Source organism: Aedes aegypti, chromosome 2 (genome assembly GCF_002204515.2).
Source record: "Aedes aegypti strain LVP_AGWG chromosome 2, AaegL5.0 Primary Assembly, whole genome shotgun sequence".
In the NCBI taxonomy this organism is placed as follows: Eukaryota; Metazoa; Arthropoda; class Insecta; order Diptera; family Culicidae; genus Aedes; species Aedes aegypti.
In genome coordinates, this window is record NC_035108.1 from 383,174,387 (window position 1) to 383,190,546 (window position 16,160).

Genomic DNA, 16,160 nt, shown 5'->3' on the forward strand with positions numbered 1-16,160 from the left:
TCAACCTATAATTGACCTGCATTCGGTCGCAGCCAGCGCCGTTTTTGTTCATTCCATAAAATAGAAATCCAATATTTGCACATTTAGAGTGCAACTAATCCCAATAGCATCCGTTGGTTCCTTGAGGGTTAGAAGCAAAGGGGTATGAGTGACAAAAACCTAGTTTTGAGAAAATCCAATGTGAAGTTTTTTCACCAAATTTTAATTTCATGCAAATTGTATGGGAACCAACAAAAATAGTCAATCTTTTACGAAACATGTTATTTTTTTCTGCTGGACGGAAAAATCACCAGAAATTACCATTGGAAAGCTTGAACACAGTTTAATTTTTTAGTGTACCTAACTCAAAACCTAATCAAACCAAAATGTCACTCATACCTCTTTGAGTTTGGGCCACTCAGATGCGAGCGGTCAATCATGCTCATGCTCACAGCTACAGTTGCCTTGTACTAATCTTTATAATGCAAGTATTTGGAAAATGAACATGAGCATTTGTTTTCTTGAAATACATAAAGAATTGAAGGATAATCTACAAATGCTAACCTTAACCCTCTAATATCCTAATTTTTATTTTCGATTCAAACATCGTTTTAAGTTATCTAAAATCGTTCTAATCACTTTTTGAGCAATGATTTTTTTTTTATTCGCAAATCTATGGATTTCGGTTTTTGATTTTTATAATTTTTATTTTTGAACATCCCTACCCTTTTTCATTTTTTCTTGAAGCCTTTTCTAGTTACTGATTTTTGGCAATAATAAAAATTCAAATTTTTACACTAATTATAAAAATAATAAATTTTTAATAAAATAATAAACTAATTATAAAAATAATAAATTTTTAATATTTTCCGTGTATTTAACGGAAAAACAGGTTTAAAATTATTTGAATACCACCAAGCTCTTCATTTGTGATAGGTTGATCGTAGAAAAATATAAAAGGTACGATTTTTTGTATCACACGTTAAATGAACCCCGGGTATTTGTAGGTTATATAAGAATTTTTCAAACAATTTTCAAAAATACAAAAAAGTTTCAAAAGTCATTCTTATGTGCGTGTTATGAGCAGTGTTGATAGACTCACACTCAAATGTCAATCAATATGCTCTCCCGAAAGAGCAAACTCATTAGAGATCTGCTTCGCAAATCTCACGCTTGAGGTTTTGATGCAAAATCAAATCAATCAACTCAAACAGTAAAAAATGATTCAGTCGCAAAACCCGGCAAAAACTCGTTAAACCCGAATGTTGTTGTTTTCGTTAGAAAGGATTACTATTATTTTACCAGACTAACAAGAAATTATTGCCGTGTGTGAATAAACTGTGGAAGTACGAGACAATGAGTCAAAAAGGTAAGCAACTCATCCATGATTTTTTGACCGCTGAGTTGCGTGATTGACAACTCACGCATGAACAATCTTAAGCGTGAGTTGTGAGAAATTGAGTTTTTCACAACACTGGTTATGAGTCAAGGTTTAAGCCAAAAATAAAATCATTTTGATTACCGAGCTATGAAAAAAAACACAAAATTCCAAAGTGTACCCCGTCTAAAGGCGGGGTTGGGTATTAGAGGGTTAATTGGGGACGGACCTGGTATAGTGTTTAAAATACACGCCTTTTATGCCGAGGACCTGGGATCAAATTCCATCTCTGAGATGGTCACTTATAGCGTAAAAATATAGTGACTTCTTTCGGACCAATCAGAACTTCTAAGTTATAAAGTATTTGTCCCTCTGTTAAGTTTTTTTTAAACCCTGGTCTAGTTCATCACGAGACCAACGGTTTTACTTCCCTTTCGAAAGAAGTCACTATAGTTTTAACGTTATAAGTGACAATCTCAGTGATGGAATTTGATCCCAGGTCCTCGGCATGAAATGCTGGTGTTCTAGGTTGGGTGACCAAACGTCGAAAATTAAAAAAATGTCGAATCCAAACATTTGAAAAGACAAAACATCAAGAGGAAAATACGGCAATATGACAATACGTCGCGAAAAATCGAAAATGTCTGGTAAAACTTTGACTTATTCGAATAATAAGAAAAATAAACCTGTTGAGTTACAAAGATTTTGTTTTATTTTGTTGTTTGTTTTTAGGCATATTGCTTAGGTGAAAATTAAAAATTTTGGTCGCCCACAAGGTGTACAATAAAAATTGTAAAGTACACCGGGACAAGTTGAAACAGCTAGGGTAAGATGAAATGGTAAGGTATCAACTACCTCTCACATCTATTGATATCGTGTTCAAAACATTGACTTTCATCTTGCCCCAGTGTACCTTACACTATCATTGAGATTCTCTTCATTTGCCGTAAAGAGCGTGCAGAGGTATGGCGAATTTGTATTTTGAAGTTCTTCACTGCTTCTTGTCTGGCAGAAATGGATGTGAAATTAACATTTCACTGAAAATTTATTCCATGCTTACTCTGATGAAAATTGTAAAATTTTCTGTTTCCAATGCAGTTTGCATCGCAATGATTTTTGTATTCCTTAGCAATGCTAGTGCCAAAAACCTTTGCTAGAGAAATTACTGTTTTTGGACGTTTTGTCTCTTCGACGTTTTGTCCTTCTCGACGTTTTGGGATTCGACGTTTTGACATTGGACGTTTTGACATTCGACGTTTTGGGTTTCGACGTTTTGTCTTTTGACATTTTGTCACTAAACGGTTCTGATTCACTATCTTAAACATAAACTAAAATGTTTTACACCTATCTCAGGGATTACATGTCCAACTTGAACTCTCTATGGCACATTCGGAGCTAATCTTACCGAGTAGATATTTCAACAAAATCATTTTTTGAATTAATTACCAAATTCCTGGAGGACGATACATTATTAGAATACACTAACTTTTTTTTGCAATTAAGGCCTTACTGTAGTGTTCGCTACCACACAACTATGATTTTTCGTTGTATCCGTTTCTGCTTAACAGTCTATCTTTGATAAGTAGTGATACAGGACTAATTATTGGATCGATTGCGAACGTTTAACAATTGGCAGGCTGTAAAACTGAACGGATCAAATTGTTAATTTATAAATTAAGTGAATGGACTACAATTATCATTCATCTTACCGTTAAAGGTCACAGTTTTATAAGGTTCAAATTCAAGAGGTTTACCGTTATAACGGATGATTATTACAATAACATAGCTGCAACAATAGATAACGGACTTAATGCATGAAGGATTTTACATAATAGCTTTTAACCTCATCATTCATAAAGATATACTTTATACTGGGATCGATAATGGTTCAATCCATATAGATTTTGCAAGCGTCTCCGGATAATCGAGTCCGACCTGTATTTTGATAGTTTATTTGCCTGAGAGTGAGTCGACATAAAGTGCTGTCACCCTACAATCGTCTCATCGTCATAATATTTTTTCATTACTATTTCTCATCTTGTTTCTGGTTTTCCCTCTCTCTTTTTTTGCAGGCGAACATCCGGCAGCGATCCAGAGTGGCCAGTCGCTGCACAGTAATCTGTTCCTATCGGGATGCTGCTGCCTGGTGCTATTGCTGCTGTCCGTGACGTTGACCGGCCAACAACGGTGGCCCGCTGTCAGATAAAACTGACCATAAATCAGCACTCGGCCTGTTCGAGTTGACTCGGCGACTCGACTCGACCACCACTACTACTAGTACGTAATAAGTCTGTATAGTTGCATCACTAGCTCTATGGGGTTCGACCTCTCTCTCTCTCTCTCACGCAATTGTGGTAGAGGCGGTGGTGGTGGTGAGCTGCGTCTGTGGTCGAGACAGACAACCACTTCCGATGCAGCTCTATCTGTTTCTGTAGAGGACAGGATTTCCATAAAAGTTCTACCCACTGACCAACTGCACTCGTGTCAACTCGTCGTCGTCTGCTGGTAGAATTTGGAGGGAAATGGCAAAACAAAAACTAGAAAGCGAATGGGAACAGGAAACAATTCGGCACAGTGAACAACTCTCGCATCACTGAAGTTTTGCTGGATGGGTTTTTTTTTCCGGTGCCTGAGTTTGATGAGTTTATGGTGCTTTTTAGTTGTTATGGTGCACTCCGTAGATTAATTGGTGGGAATTTCGGATATAAATGGAGTTTTTTTTTTCTAAAGAAGAGTAACGTGTGTTGAAAAACATTTAAATTACTTTGCTCCAGATATTAGAAAGTGGAATTTATTACTTGTTGTTGCTCATTCTATCTTGTAGAAGCATTGATAAAATACAGACACTGTCCTTAGCCACTGCAACAACACTACTATAAATTGACACTAAAATGACAGAGTCAAAAAACAATTCTTTTGAAAAGTGTTTAGACTGAAGTGGAAATCGAACCCAGATCCCATGATATGATGCGCTTAACTGCCTGATGGATTAAGTTACACAAATACGAAGCCCAATATTGGAGCTAGAGGTTTTTGAACTTTGTTCTAAAATACATCATCAATAGCAACGCCAGTATTCGTTTTAGTATTTTATTATTTTTTTTTTCATGAAACAATATTCATTAAAAATTTTCTAATATTGTCATCTTCAGTTTTCTGGTGAAATTCTTTGTTGGATTCGTTTCAAGTGTCTCAGAAAGACTCTCCTCCTCCTTAGCATAGCTTGTTTTTTATAATTGAATTCATACTGATATTTTTGGTGGTTAGCTACGAAAGATTTGATGAATTCATAATATTTTCTTATTTCTGATCTGAGAACCGTACCACCAATGCTGCAAAACTTGAGTAAATGAAAATGTCCACAGCCGATATGTTTGTTTCTATCCGATAAGTAAATGGACCAACAAGAAAAAAAAGATTTACATAGGTTGAAAGAGTGCTGCCACCTCTGGGCAATTGTATCTTTTGAGCAAACGAAACGAAACGATAAACATCAAACATAAGAAAGAAAAACATCATCCTGTAAATAAATTCCACCGAACTGTTTGGATGCTCAAAGGTAACACAACCGGAAACGAAAGTCAACGGAAGTCGTCATCGTCGGAAGGGGGCTTATAGCTGCCAGGCAGTCGGCGGCAGCAAAAGACGACGACAAAGCTAGGACCCGAGAGCTAGTGAGAGCTCACAAAAAGAATAAAAAACGATGTACAAAAAGCAGATCAAGCAAATGAAAAATTATTCCTGTCCGAGTCCTTTTTATCTCCCTTTTTTGATAAATGTATATCTGTATAATGAAAATTTGGATGCAGAGTGCTGCTTTCAGTGATGCTGCTGCCACGGTTTGTCTGAAACCGTTATTAACGAAAAATATATCATCAAGCCTCAACCCACTATTCAAAAATGATGGTGTCTGAGCATCCTCTCTGTGAGTTAGGAAACGATTCGTCGAGAAAAATGAAAGTTCTTCTTCTTCTTGGCATAACGTCCTCACTGGGACAGAGCCTGCTTCTCAGCTTAGTGTTCTTACCAGCAATTCCACAGTAGTTAACTGAGAGCTTTCTTTACCAAAGTTGCCACGCATCGTGTGGCAGGTACGATGATACTCTATGCAGAATTTATGGTATTTTTTCGTCAATACCGGTTTCAGACACACCGTGTCTGCTATTTGCTGTCTTGAGCTTGAGAAGGAAAAACTGAGTAAGTCAGACAAAGGTAGGACCATTTCTGGTGCGACCAGGCATGTGATTCTAGTCCGATTGAATGGGCGTAAGGAGGCCAGGATACAACCGGCTCAGAGACGTATACGTGATTCATATGCAGATGCTGGGTGAATATTTTCGCCCGCAGCTGATGAGGGTGCAGAATTTGTTTCCTTTTTTCCTCTTCTATTTGACTCTTTAGACGGACTGGAGCTTTCGGTATTGGCTGGCTGCTGCCATTGCTCTCTAAGTGCGCTACATCATAAATCATGGCTGTTTTGTTCGGGGGGAAAATCTTTTCCGCTTGGGACCGGCATTAATTAATTGCTGATGCGAATCACTTCGAGCTAGAAGAAAAAGTTACACTAAATTGAGGTCGATTTGCACAAATTGGTGCTTTAAGTCATATATATATGTTTCTCCCTATTCTATCATTATTTTTAAATTTAAATTGCATCTTTCTTATATCATTAATTTCCATTTTTCATTAAATTAGTGGTAATAAAAACAAGAAGATCAGCGCCAAAATGTTCTTCTTCTTCTTTTTTGAATTACATCCTCACTGGGACAGAGCCTGCTTCTCAGCCTAGTGTTCTTACCAGCACTTCCACAGTTTCAAACTGAGAGCTTTCTTCGCCAAAGTTAAAATTTTCGCATTCGTATATCGTGGGGCAGGTACGATGATACTCTATGCCCAGGGAAGTCAAGGAAATTTCCATTGCGAAAAAATCCTTGTCCGACCGGGAATCAAACCAAGCACCTTAAGCATTACTTTGCTTTGTAGCTGCGTGCTCTAATCACTTGACTGAGGAAGGTCCCTAGTGCCAGAGTCAAATTTCTTGAATCACAAAATGACTATTTCTTCATGGATAATTCAAACAACTATGTTCTGGATATCCACAGAAAACCGTTTCTATAAAATTTTTACATATTTTATTGGTGGACGCTTCGTGCAAAAACCGTTAAGCAAAGGGAAATTCATACACATTATTCAAAGAACTATCTATTCTTGTATGAGACAACATTATGCAAAACGACCATTATATTAAATGACTTTATGCAAAAAGTCTTTGTGTGTAACGTTTCGGGCGAAATGGGCCAAGAACGACACAAAGAAATTGCTTTATTATCGGAATTTTCCATCGAAACACTCCTGTTCATTGAATACTTCTGCTTGAAATATTAGAGGCTTTGCACTTGATAACTATTTGAAATGCTACTCCGGAGGTGTCTTCAAGAGTTTTTTTGAACGATACCTTCAAATGTTGGATCCATAATGCTACTAGTAAAGCCTTTAAATGTTTCTCAACCATTTTGAGGCCACGACCCCCTTTGAAGTTCAATGAACATCCCACGGAACTCTCAGAATCAAAGTCCTTGGAAGACACACGCTAAAGCCACGTATGTTAGTCACCTAAGACACTGCAAGAATTCTGCTAAGAACATCTGGAAATCACTTAGTGCACTAAAAGCCATGCCAAAAGAATACCAAACATCCAAAAGTCCGATACAAAACTAAAAAAAATCATGCACCTAATTAAAAAAAAATCAGGCAGATAGTTGAGACCAAAAACTTTCGTCATTATTTTGTCAAAGATATTCCCAGAGATACTATGATTTCTCTGAAAATCATTCCAAAAGTATTCCACAAAAATCCCAATTGATTCCACCGAAATCCGTGAAGTTTTCGAACAAATTGCCCAAAAATAGGATTAGTTCCTACCAAGCTTCATATCTGCGTTGAATATTTGAAGAAACATGCTAATGAACTTCTTGGGAAGCAACTATCGGCCGTTGGTAGAAATCAGTAATAATTTCGCTAGGAACTATTGAAAAACCTTTCCGATATCCAACAAGAATCTCCACAGAAAATTTAATCTTTGAAACATTAGTACTGCAGATATCAGTCAACAATATCATTTAAATACTGTTTACGAACTCGAGGAGATTCCTCCAATTTCGTCAATCCCGTCAATATTTTGCCACAGATTTACCAAGAAACATTTTGAAAATCTCGCTAAAAAGCTGTCAAATCTTCCAAGTATTCATCCAAAAATATACCAGAAGTGAATGTGGAAGTTCTTTTGAATGCTTCTTGCAACGAAGTTAGTTTAATTCTCACTTTAACGTTGGAAAAAATGCCACCCAATGAGAACAATTATGCTTATATCTATGGAATAATTAAGCTTGTATAAATGACAGGATGGGGTTGCGAAGTATTTTATCAGTAAGGCTTCTAAAAATTTTAATTTTCCTTCAATGGAAGGAAGGAGGGAGGGGGATATAAAATAAATTAGGAACAAAAATATAAAAATGAAAAGAGGAAATTTCTTGAGTTTTTATTTTAAACATAAATCATAGGCTACTCATGATTCATAGCACATTTTCCAAACGTCCTAATGATCGTCATTTTACCAGTTTTTTTTGCTTTAAAAACTTTAAATTCCTATTAAAAACAAAAAACAATAGTCGAAGCATACAAAATCTGAACACTGCCAACATTGATCTTTTGCAACACAAGTGTGATAAGAGGCTCCTCATTTTTTTTATTCTATTCTAAGCGCTTGCACAGCCAATATTGAAAAGCATCCTGGAAATGCCGGAAATAATTCCAGTATTTTCTTGTCAATATTAATATTTGCAGCTTATCGTCAATATTTTAAATATATTCAATTGGCCAGGCCCACTGTGCAGACTTGGGTTTGAAGATAAATCAAAAAAAATTTCGGTGATCAGATTATTCACGTATGAATAACGTGATAGACGAAAGTTTTTCAATGTTATGAGAGAAGAAACGGGGACAACCGTACCAACCGTTTTATTTAAGGGGAGGTGAGGGAAATCGTTGGAAGTGGCTTTGCTAAGAATGTTAATGCACATTCCTTTTTTGCTTCTTTCCAGGGATGGGACACAGGTGTTTCCCCCTCATGTCCTGGCTGAAAAAGCCTTAGCTATAGCGCCATTGCTCGCTCTTTGAAACGAAAAGAATTTGATACCGTACCCAGTACACAGCAATTATTTATCCCCTTAAACGCATCAATATGCTTCAAGTTTCTACATAGCTAGTTAAATTAAATTATAATCTATCTGTTTCGGAAGGATCTCATCCATTTCATGAATGCTTGCAAATTCCTGTGTGAGGTTCTTCTGCTCCCGTTGATTGCTGATTATCACACTTTGAAAAAATATCCAACACTAGATCCAGCATAACTGGTTGCCTTCTTTTTTGTTTTTTTGTTTCTATGCACATGTTGCGTTTATATACATAACTATTCAACAGATCCCGTCAATTATTTCAAATAACATTTATTTTCTTCACATCTCTTCACGAACAAAACGCACAACTGAGTATTCTTTGTTTTGAATACACTCAATTTTGGCGCTTAGACTTATGCCAATTTCGCGGAACTGCACAGCTGAACCACAGGAAACACTTCATTGCTTTTTTCAGTATCTTCCGGGTGGCATAGCACCAGCCGTTTGACGATTTCGCCAGCCGAATAAATCACGCGAATTCCAGATAAGAGGCTCCTCATATTATTTTTTTTTTCATAAAACAAGAAAACTACCTTTATGTATAATCACTTCGCGGATCCCCTGAGATACCGTCACGGCCACTCGAGGGTCCGCGGATCGCCGGTTGGGAGTCACTGCTCTAAGAAATTCACTGAACATTCTTTTAATATTTTGTCAGGTATGGAATTTCTTTACACTCTAGAAGACATTTTTTCGTTCAATTTCTCTAGGAATTATTCTTTTTTGCTTTCAAATGTTTTTTAAGCTCCAATATTCCTTGAAACATTAGATGAGGTACTTCTTTTAGTAATTGTAACGGGCTTTTGCATCGTAAGCTGCACAAGTTTTTGCCAAAATTTCGCTGAAGCCTGATAAAAATTATACAAGATTTTTTTCCCCCAAAAATCTACCGCAAGGATTCGGAAACGTGTATCTTTTTGTTTTGAAGTTCCTTAATTTTTAAAGACGTTTTTACAAAACATCATTCTAGGATTTATTTGAGGAATCCTCCATGAATTTTTCTATTTATTTCTCCCTAACATTTGAAGACGTTTATTCCTTGACTTTTCCACAGTTTTTCTCAGCGACTTCTTGGAGATTTTGTTTGAGTTTATTGGAAAATAGATTGCAAACATTTTTTTGTAACTCTTTTAGTATTTAAAGGATTTATGAGAAACTCTTCCAAGTACCGAAAAGCTAAACATTACATATAATTTGCAATTGGATTAGATGGACAAATTGAAGTGAAGATTTGCGAAAAAGTTACACGTCTTCTCAGTGAGAATCGAACTCACGACTCCCCGATCTCTAGTTGGGGCGCGTTACCACTACGCCATGCGAGGACTCATGAACGCAGAATTTAACCTGAATTCGATTTCAGCTCAATAATCACGTGGTCCTTTTTCGCAAAGTGCACCTCTTTCGGAAGAATTAGATGCCCATCCAAACAGTAGAAGCATTAACCTAAGAATGCTAATGTCGCTGCTGTTCGTGTGACCAACATCTAGTTTGCTGCGATGTAACAGCGTGAGTACCGGGCCTTAAAGTGTCAAAGGCCAAATCAAAACATTCCCTGTTGCGTGGGATCGATCAATCAATGAAAAATAACAATTAAAGGTAATAATTAGTTAAATCAATTTTGCGACAACAGCGCTACTAGCGTTCTACTACTAATATTTCTATTATCCAAACACAACGCTTTCTATATATATCCAATGCTTAGCCCGAGAGCGCATTGTTTTTTTAGGTATAGGAATAGCACACTACACTAGCCAGCAACTGCGCTGGCTGAGGTTTCTATTGTGTGAGCCACACTTCGTTTGAGAACGTCGCGACCCATTGGAAGCCCACACAATAGATACCTGCGTTCATGAGTCCTCGTATGGCGTAGTGGTAACGCGCCCCAACTAGAGATCGGGGAGTCGTGAGTTCGATTCTCACTGAGAAGACGTGTAACTTTTTCGCAAATCTTCACTTCAATTTGTCCATCTAATCCAATTGCAAATTAAATGTAATGTTTAGCTTTCGGTAGTTGTTAAACTTCCACTCGGCTGGTTAGCCGTAAACCACGGTTCATAATTAAAAACAAGTCTTCCAAGTTGCTTACAAATGAATTTAAAGAACTAAGATTCTTCAATAGACTTTTTGGCGAGCAAGTTTTCGAATGAGTTGTCCATTAACACGACGTTCTTTTTTTTGGGATTCCAGACCACTCCCTTCCTCCTCGTGGACCATATACGAATATAAAAATTTGTATGGACCGTGGTCATTGACTCCTCCTATAAATTACCACGTGGTTTATGATCGACTTCTAAACATTATCTTTGAAGATTACTGGCGAACCATAAAACAATTACTTGGACTACCTTATGTAAAAAAAAATTCAAATATTTGCTAATAAATCTGTGGATGAATTTCTGGAGAAATCCTTCAGAGAATTGCTGACAAAAAATTCTGGCGAAATCTCTGCAGGGATTCCTGTTAAAATAATTAAGTTATTCCTGTCGTATTGACTGGATCCTCCAGTAGATCATTCAAGATTTTCTACATAAATTGCTCTGATATGATCGTTGAAATAACTACCTGTAAATCCACTGAATAAGCGCCATAAGAAATCTTGACCGAAATCCAGTAGACCTCGTCGAAACACTCCTGAAGAATTCCCTGGAAGTCATTACTAAAGACACTGGTAGAGAAGGCGAAAAAAATATAACTGACTGAGATTCGAACTCACGTCCCTTAATTCACTACACGCTATCAGTTGATGTGTCTCAATTACAATATGTGTGTTACTCGGGTCGCGTAGTTGATAACGCGTTGATCTAGCAAATAAGGCGTTATCAATTTGAACCTCATCGAGATTACACCGAGTTTAGTTTAGACTCTCGGTGGTTATTAAACTTGCGTTTGTCTGAGCAGGTCAGTTCGTCTGAAATCGATAATCAATTAAGATGTTTTCCCAGTGAACGACAGCAGCATCAAAAGCATCAGCACTTTGCATCCTCACGGTAGACATAACGAAATTCAAGAGATAAGTTTCACATCAAAGATGTTTTTGTACATACCGATCGATAGCAAAGGAAAAAGAATAGAAGTAGTATATACATAAGAACAACACTCACGAACTCATTTACCCGATAAGAGAAAGTCAGACAATTTTAGATAACGAATTTGTACAGCAAACTAAACAGAGTATATAATAAAGAAAATGAAAATCTAATTAGGAAATTGTGGACTGCAAAAGCGAAAATTTGGAAACAAGAACCAGAGGATAATCGAAAAGTTAAAACTGAAGAAGAAAATTGAGAAGAAGACAGAATGTCCTCTTCAATCCTGTGTAACATGGGAACAAGAGAACCGCAGTAATCGAAAAAAAAAGTGTTCCAATTTTAATCATGTTGTTCCATCCTTGGACCGAAAATCCCGTATTCAAAAATACAACTCATTATATGTTTGGTTGAACCAGAATGAGATCTAGTTTAGCATGTGCGCAAATAAAGCTGATCCCTCTCACATGGGTAAGGGGTGGTGGGCTCGAAAGCATAGCCGATTCAGAATCGACTCCGGGGTATTAAACCTAGCAGAAAATTTTGCTACAAAACAGCACAAAAAAAAAGCAGAAAACCCGGAGAATGGCGAAAGATATTAACAAGGTTAAAGTAAATAATTGAAGAAAAGAGGAACCATAATTGAGTGTCGATGGTTGCGAGTGAGTGAATGAACAAGATAGTCACATGAATGGGAAAAGGGGCGGATGTGGGCCGGGATGAATGAATTAAATTTTCATCAAATCAAATCAAAGCCAGTAGATCCGGAGCTGTGGGAGGTCTAGGAAAAGCGAAGGGTGAGCATGGAAGTAGTAAACAAACTGCCTCCGTCCAAAGGATGAAGATGGACGACTTAGTTTGGTGCAGTTTGCCAGTTAGGTCTGAGGGTCCTGGGTGGATGGTTTTAGAGTTAATAACGACTACCTTCAACGCCACTCGGAGTTCTGCAAAAGTTTAACCGACAGTCAGATGGACGGATGAAAACCGAATCGAGACGACTGTGAGCGTGGTTCAGAAGAATAAATTAACATAAATTTAATTAAAAATAATGAACGACAATTTGAGTAAACATGGTTGATGCTATCCGGATGTGAATGAAAGCAAAAATGAGACAACTTCATGGTGATGATGAATAAAAATGACGAAATTGTATAGTCGAAAATTGTATCTCTTTTATTGGTGATGACAGTCATTCCTTTACTAAAAAAAGACATTAATGATGATCATGCAATTTTTGGTTAAAAAAGAACAAAAACCAGGATTATGAACACCGTTCTACCAGAGGTATGAGCATATGTTTGATGACAGCTCAGTTTGTAGTTGCTGCTCCGTGATTGATCAGAAAAATCAAAATTCCATAAGTAACGTCATCGATCATCGGGTAGGGAAGGAATGTTATTGTGACATCCATTGTTACTAAAAACCGAGCATACCTCTGCATATTCGTTGTTATCATGGGAATGATTCAGAAGCTTGATAATCTGGATTAATCATGGTAAGTGATGCAATTCTAGTTATCTCAATTTCAAAAATCATCCATACACATTATTTTCTTCCATTCTGTTCTTCTGAACGAAAAATATGTCTTCGTGTTTGGTGACGAACCATTCAAAAAGATTGTAAATAAATTATAAAACATTTTCGTTTAGTAAGTCGTGATTCATGGATCATGAGTCAAAATAGTTTTTTATAAGTCTATAAAGAAAACGTCACCACTACTTCTGATTTTTTAAATTACAAACACAAAAGAAGGAATACGTGTACAAAAACTCAAAATTCAGACCGTTTTCACGATAACGATGTGAGTAAACATGTCTCACTAATTTGAAAGATTATAAACACCATTCTATCAAGAATCTACACAATGAGTAAGTACATAATGCTCACTAATATTCTATTTTCATGATGATCCGCTTTAATTTAATTGAATATAATCCAATACACTACATCAGCCCATCTTCCAAGTTTCAGCACACGCTCATCCCGGGGCTGTTTGTCCTCCTCATACTAAACAAGCTTCAAATTTCTATTCTAATGATAATAACCACGGTATAGCACGGTATCGAAAATCCACCAGATGAGCTAATCACGATCAGCTTAATTATTTCATAGATAACCAGCACTCTCGTTGAATAGCACTAGCGGGGGCGTTGGATCGGCGAACCCGTAGGTGTACTCGTCGATGATGCAGCGAACTTTAACGACATGGGTGATGGGTGGTTCGGTTCACACGGTTGTATATGGCGTAATTTGCAGCAAATTTGCATCGACGTGGATTTATCGGACAAACACTGACCGTACTCGACTCACAAGCGATGTTTTCAGACTTGATATGGAGAAAACAGATTTTGTTCAGTATGCTTCCTACATCAAGGAGTTTGCTCTGAAAATGTTCTAGTGATGAATTTTTTGTAAAAAAAAAACCTTGTAATTTAAAATAAAACGTAAGTATAAGAAAACAAATTATCATTTTTGACACCTAAACTGCTTGCTCTAGAATTACAAGTCATCGCAAAAGCTTCTTTTTGTACATATTTTGATAACAGTTGTCGTATGCACTGTACAGACGATTCAAAATCATCGCTTTATTTTTCTTCAAACATCTGAAACAATATATTACGAATAAAATTGCCATTGTTCATGAATTGATTTTTGAACAACAAATATAATCCTTCTTTAAACTACGAATTTTCCATAAGAGCAACTGAACAAATTGAAATTGTGAATCTGAAGATAAAATATTCTGATATATATTTTGATAAAACGGTGAATACCCTTGAGTTATACTATGTACCTGTTACTTTCCGAACATTCATTTTGGAAAAAAAAAACTATCATTACTTTTGAATTAATGCATCTACGAGGGATTGTCAATATAACTGGGATAGGCAAAAATTTAGTCAACTTCAGAACGCTGTAATTTTGTCATATTGATCGATTTATGTTTTTTTAGGTGCTGGACGGGCAAACTATTATAATTTTAAGGTACATCCACCGGATATAGTTGATAATCCGGATTAACGGAAGCATGACTCATGCGGTAAATCATAACTCGTTTGCTAGTAGACATCAGTCCAAAATTCCAAATTTCCCTGCATTTGGAGAAGGAAGAAGAAATTCTAAATTGATTGAATCGAAAATCGATCAATATGTGACAAAGTTACAGCGTTCCGAAATTAACCAAATGTTTATCTATCCAGGTTTTTTTTAACCCCACGGCGTTGAGCAGTATGTGAAAAGTTTATAATTCCTAGGTTTATTTTGGAATTATAATGTTTTTCGGTTGAAAACTAACTTAGAACCTTTGCGTGGTGCGTTACGGGGTAAGATCCGAACCGAGATCATCCTTTTTTATCCTGGAGTTATTGTTCTGGTAATATTAGGGGTTATAGAATTTACACCGTACCAGAGTGACCAGACGTCCCGCTTTTCGCGGGGCAGTCCCGCATTTTAAACGATTTTCTTGCACTGAAAAATGTCCCGCAAAATGTTTCGCATTCCACTCAATTTATAAAAATGTCCCACATTTCCAAAGAAGCATTTAAGTTATTTAAGTAACAAGAAATTATTTAAGCAACAAAACAGATATTGAATCTCAATCAAAATGATCCAAAATTTAAGGTTTCAATTGACTGCTCGAACACTGGTCTCAATATTTGTCTCGCCTTTGCTCATGTGCTGATATTCACAGTAGTTCATAGCCTTAGATCAGGTATCCGACAGCTACTATCTATCAACTCATCTTAGCTTTTAGCATAGCATAACATAGCATAGACTGACTGTGCATGCCAATGGATGCTACTCCGTGATTGATCGTAACTGGTAAGAATTGCACTAGGATCCAGATGAATAAGGGATGGTAGTTTCCGCTTACTCTCGAAGTGTAATTTCAGTAGATCTAATATTATTGATCAATAACGGCGCCGGCCAAGTCCTTACAGTCAGTTGGGATGGGGAAGGAATGCTAGGGTGTAATGATTGTTGCTTCTAGAGACCGAGAATACCTCTGCATCTCCACAATCACCACGGGAAGGGTGTTTATTAGTGAGGGAGGAAAATATCTGGGAGTCACCTTTGGTCGGTGATGCGATCCACGGACATGGGGGAAAAATACGACTTATACTTAAAGCTAGTTTTGTATTTTTGACTCGAGAAGTTTTTGGTATTTTTTTTTTAAAAAGTCAACATTTGCAGTGTCAAACCATTCAAAAGAATTTCATATTAATGGCAAAAACATAAAAATATATGTATACATTTCAAATTATATGAAAAGGAATTATGCCGACACTTGTAGTGACGAAGCATACATAGTTGGTTTGAAAATTACATATGAGTATTAATGTGCATTTTTGTCTCGAGATGAAAAGTTTTTGGTAGCAGGTAGAAGTTTTTTTTTAAATACGTCAACATCCATAATGTCGAACAATTCAAAAGATGTTTTAAGTAATGTCAAAAAGAGAAAAGTATATGTATCTTGATGCCGACACTTGTAATGACGAACCATACAAAGTTTGTTTGAATATTACATTAAAGTAACACTTT

General features: G+C 36.6%; 1 protein-coding gene across 1 annotated transcript in view; it reads left to right on the forward strand.

Annotated features, from left to right (window-relative positions):
- LOC5574025 (T-lymphocyte activation antigen CD86) overlaps positions 1 to 5,074 on the forward strand; it is a 284,943-nt gene extending 279,869 nt beyond the window's left edge. Inside the window, exon 8 of the mRNA XM_021846892.1 lies at positions 3,430 to 5,074. Coding sequence (XP_021702584.1) covers positions 3,430 to 3,563 — 134 coding nt within the window. The 3' untranslated portion in view covers positions 3,564 to 5,074. The remainder of the gene's footprint in view (positions 1 to 3,429) is intronic.
- Positions 5,075 to 16,160: the final 11,086 nt, after the last annotated feature.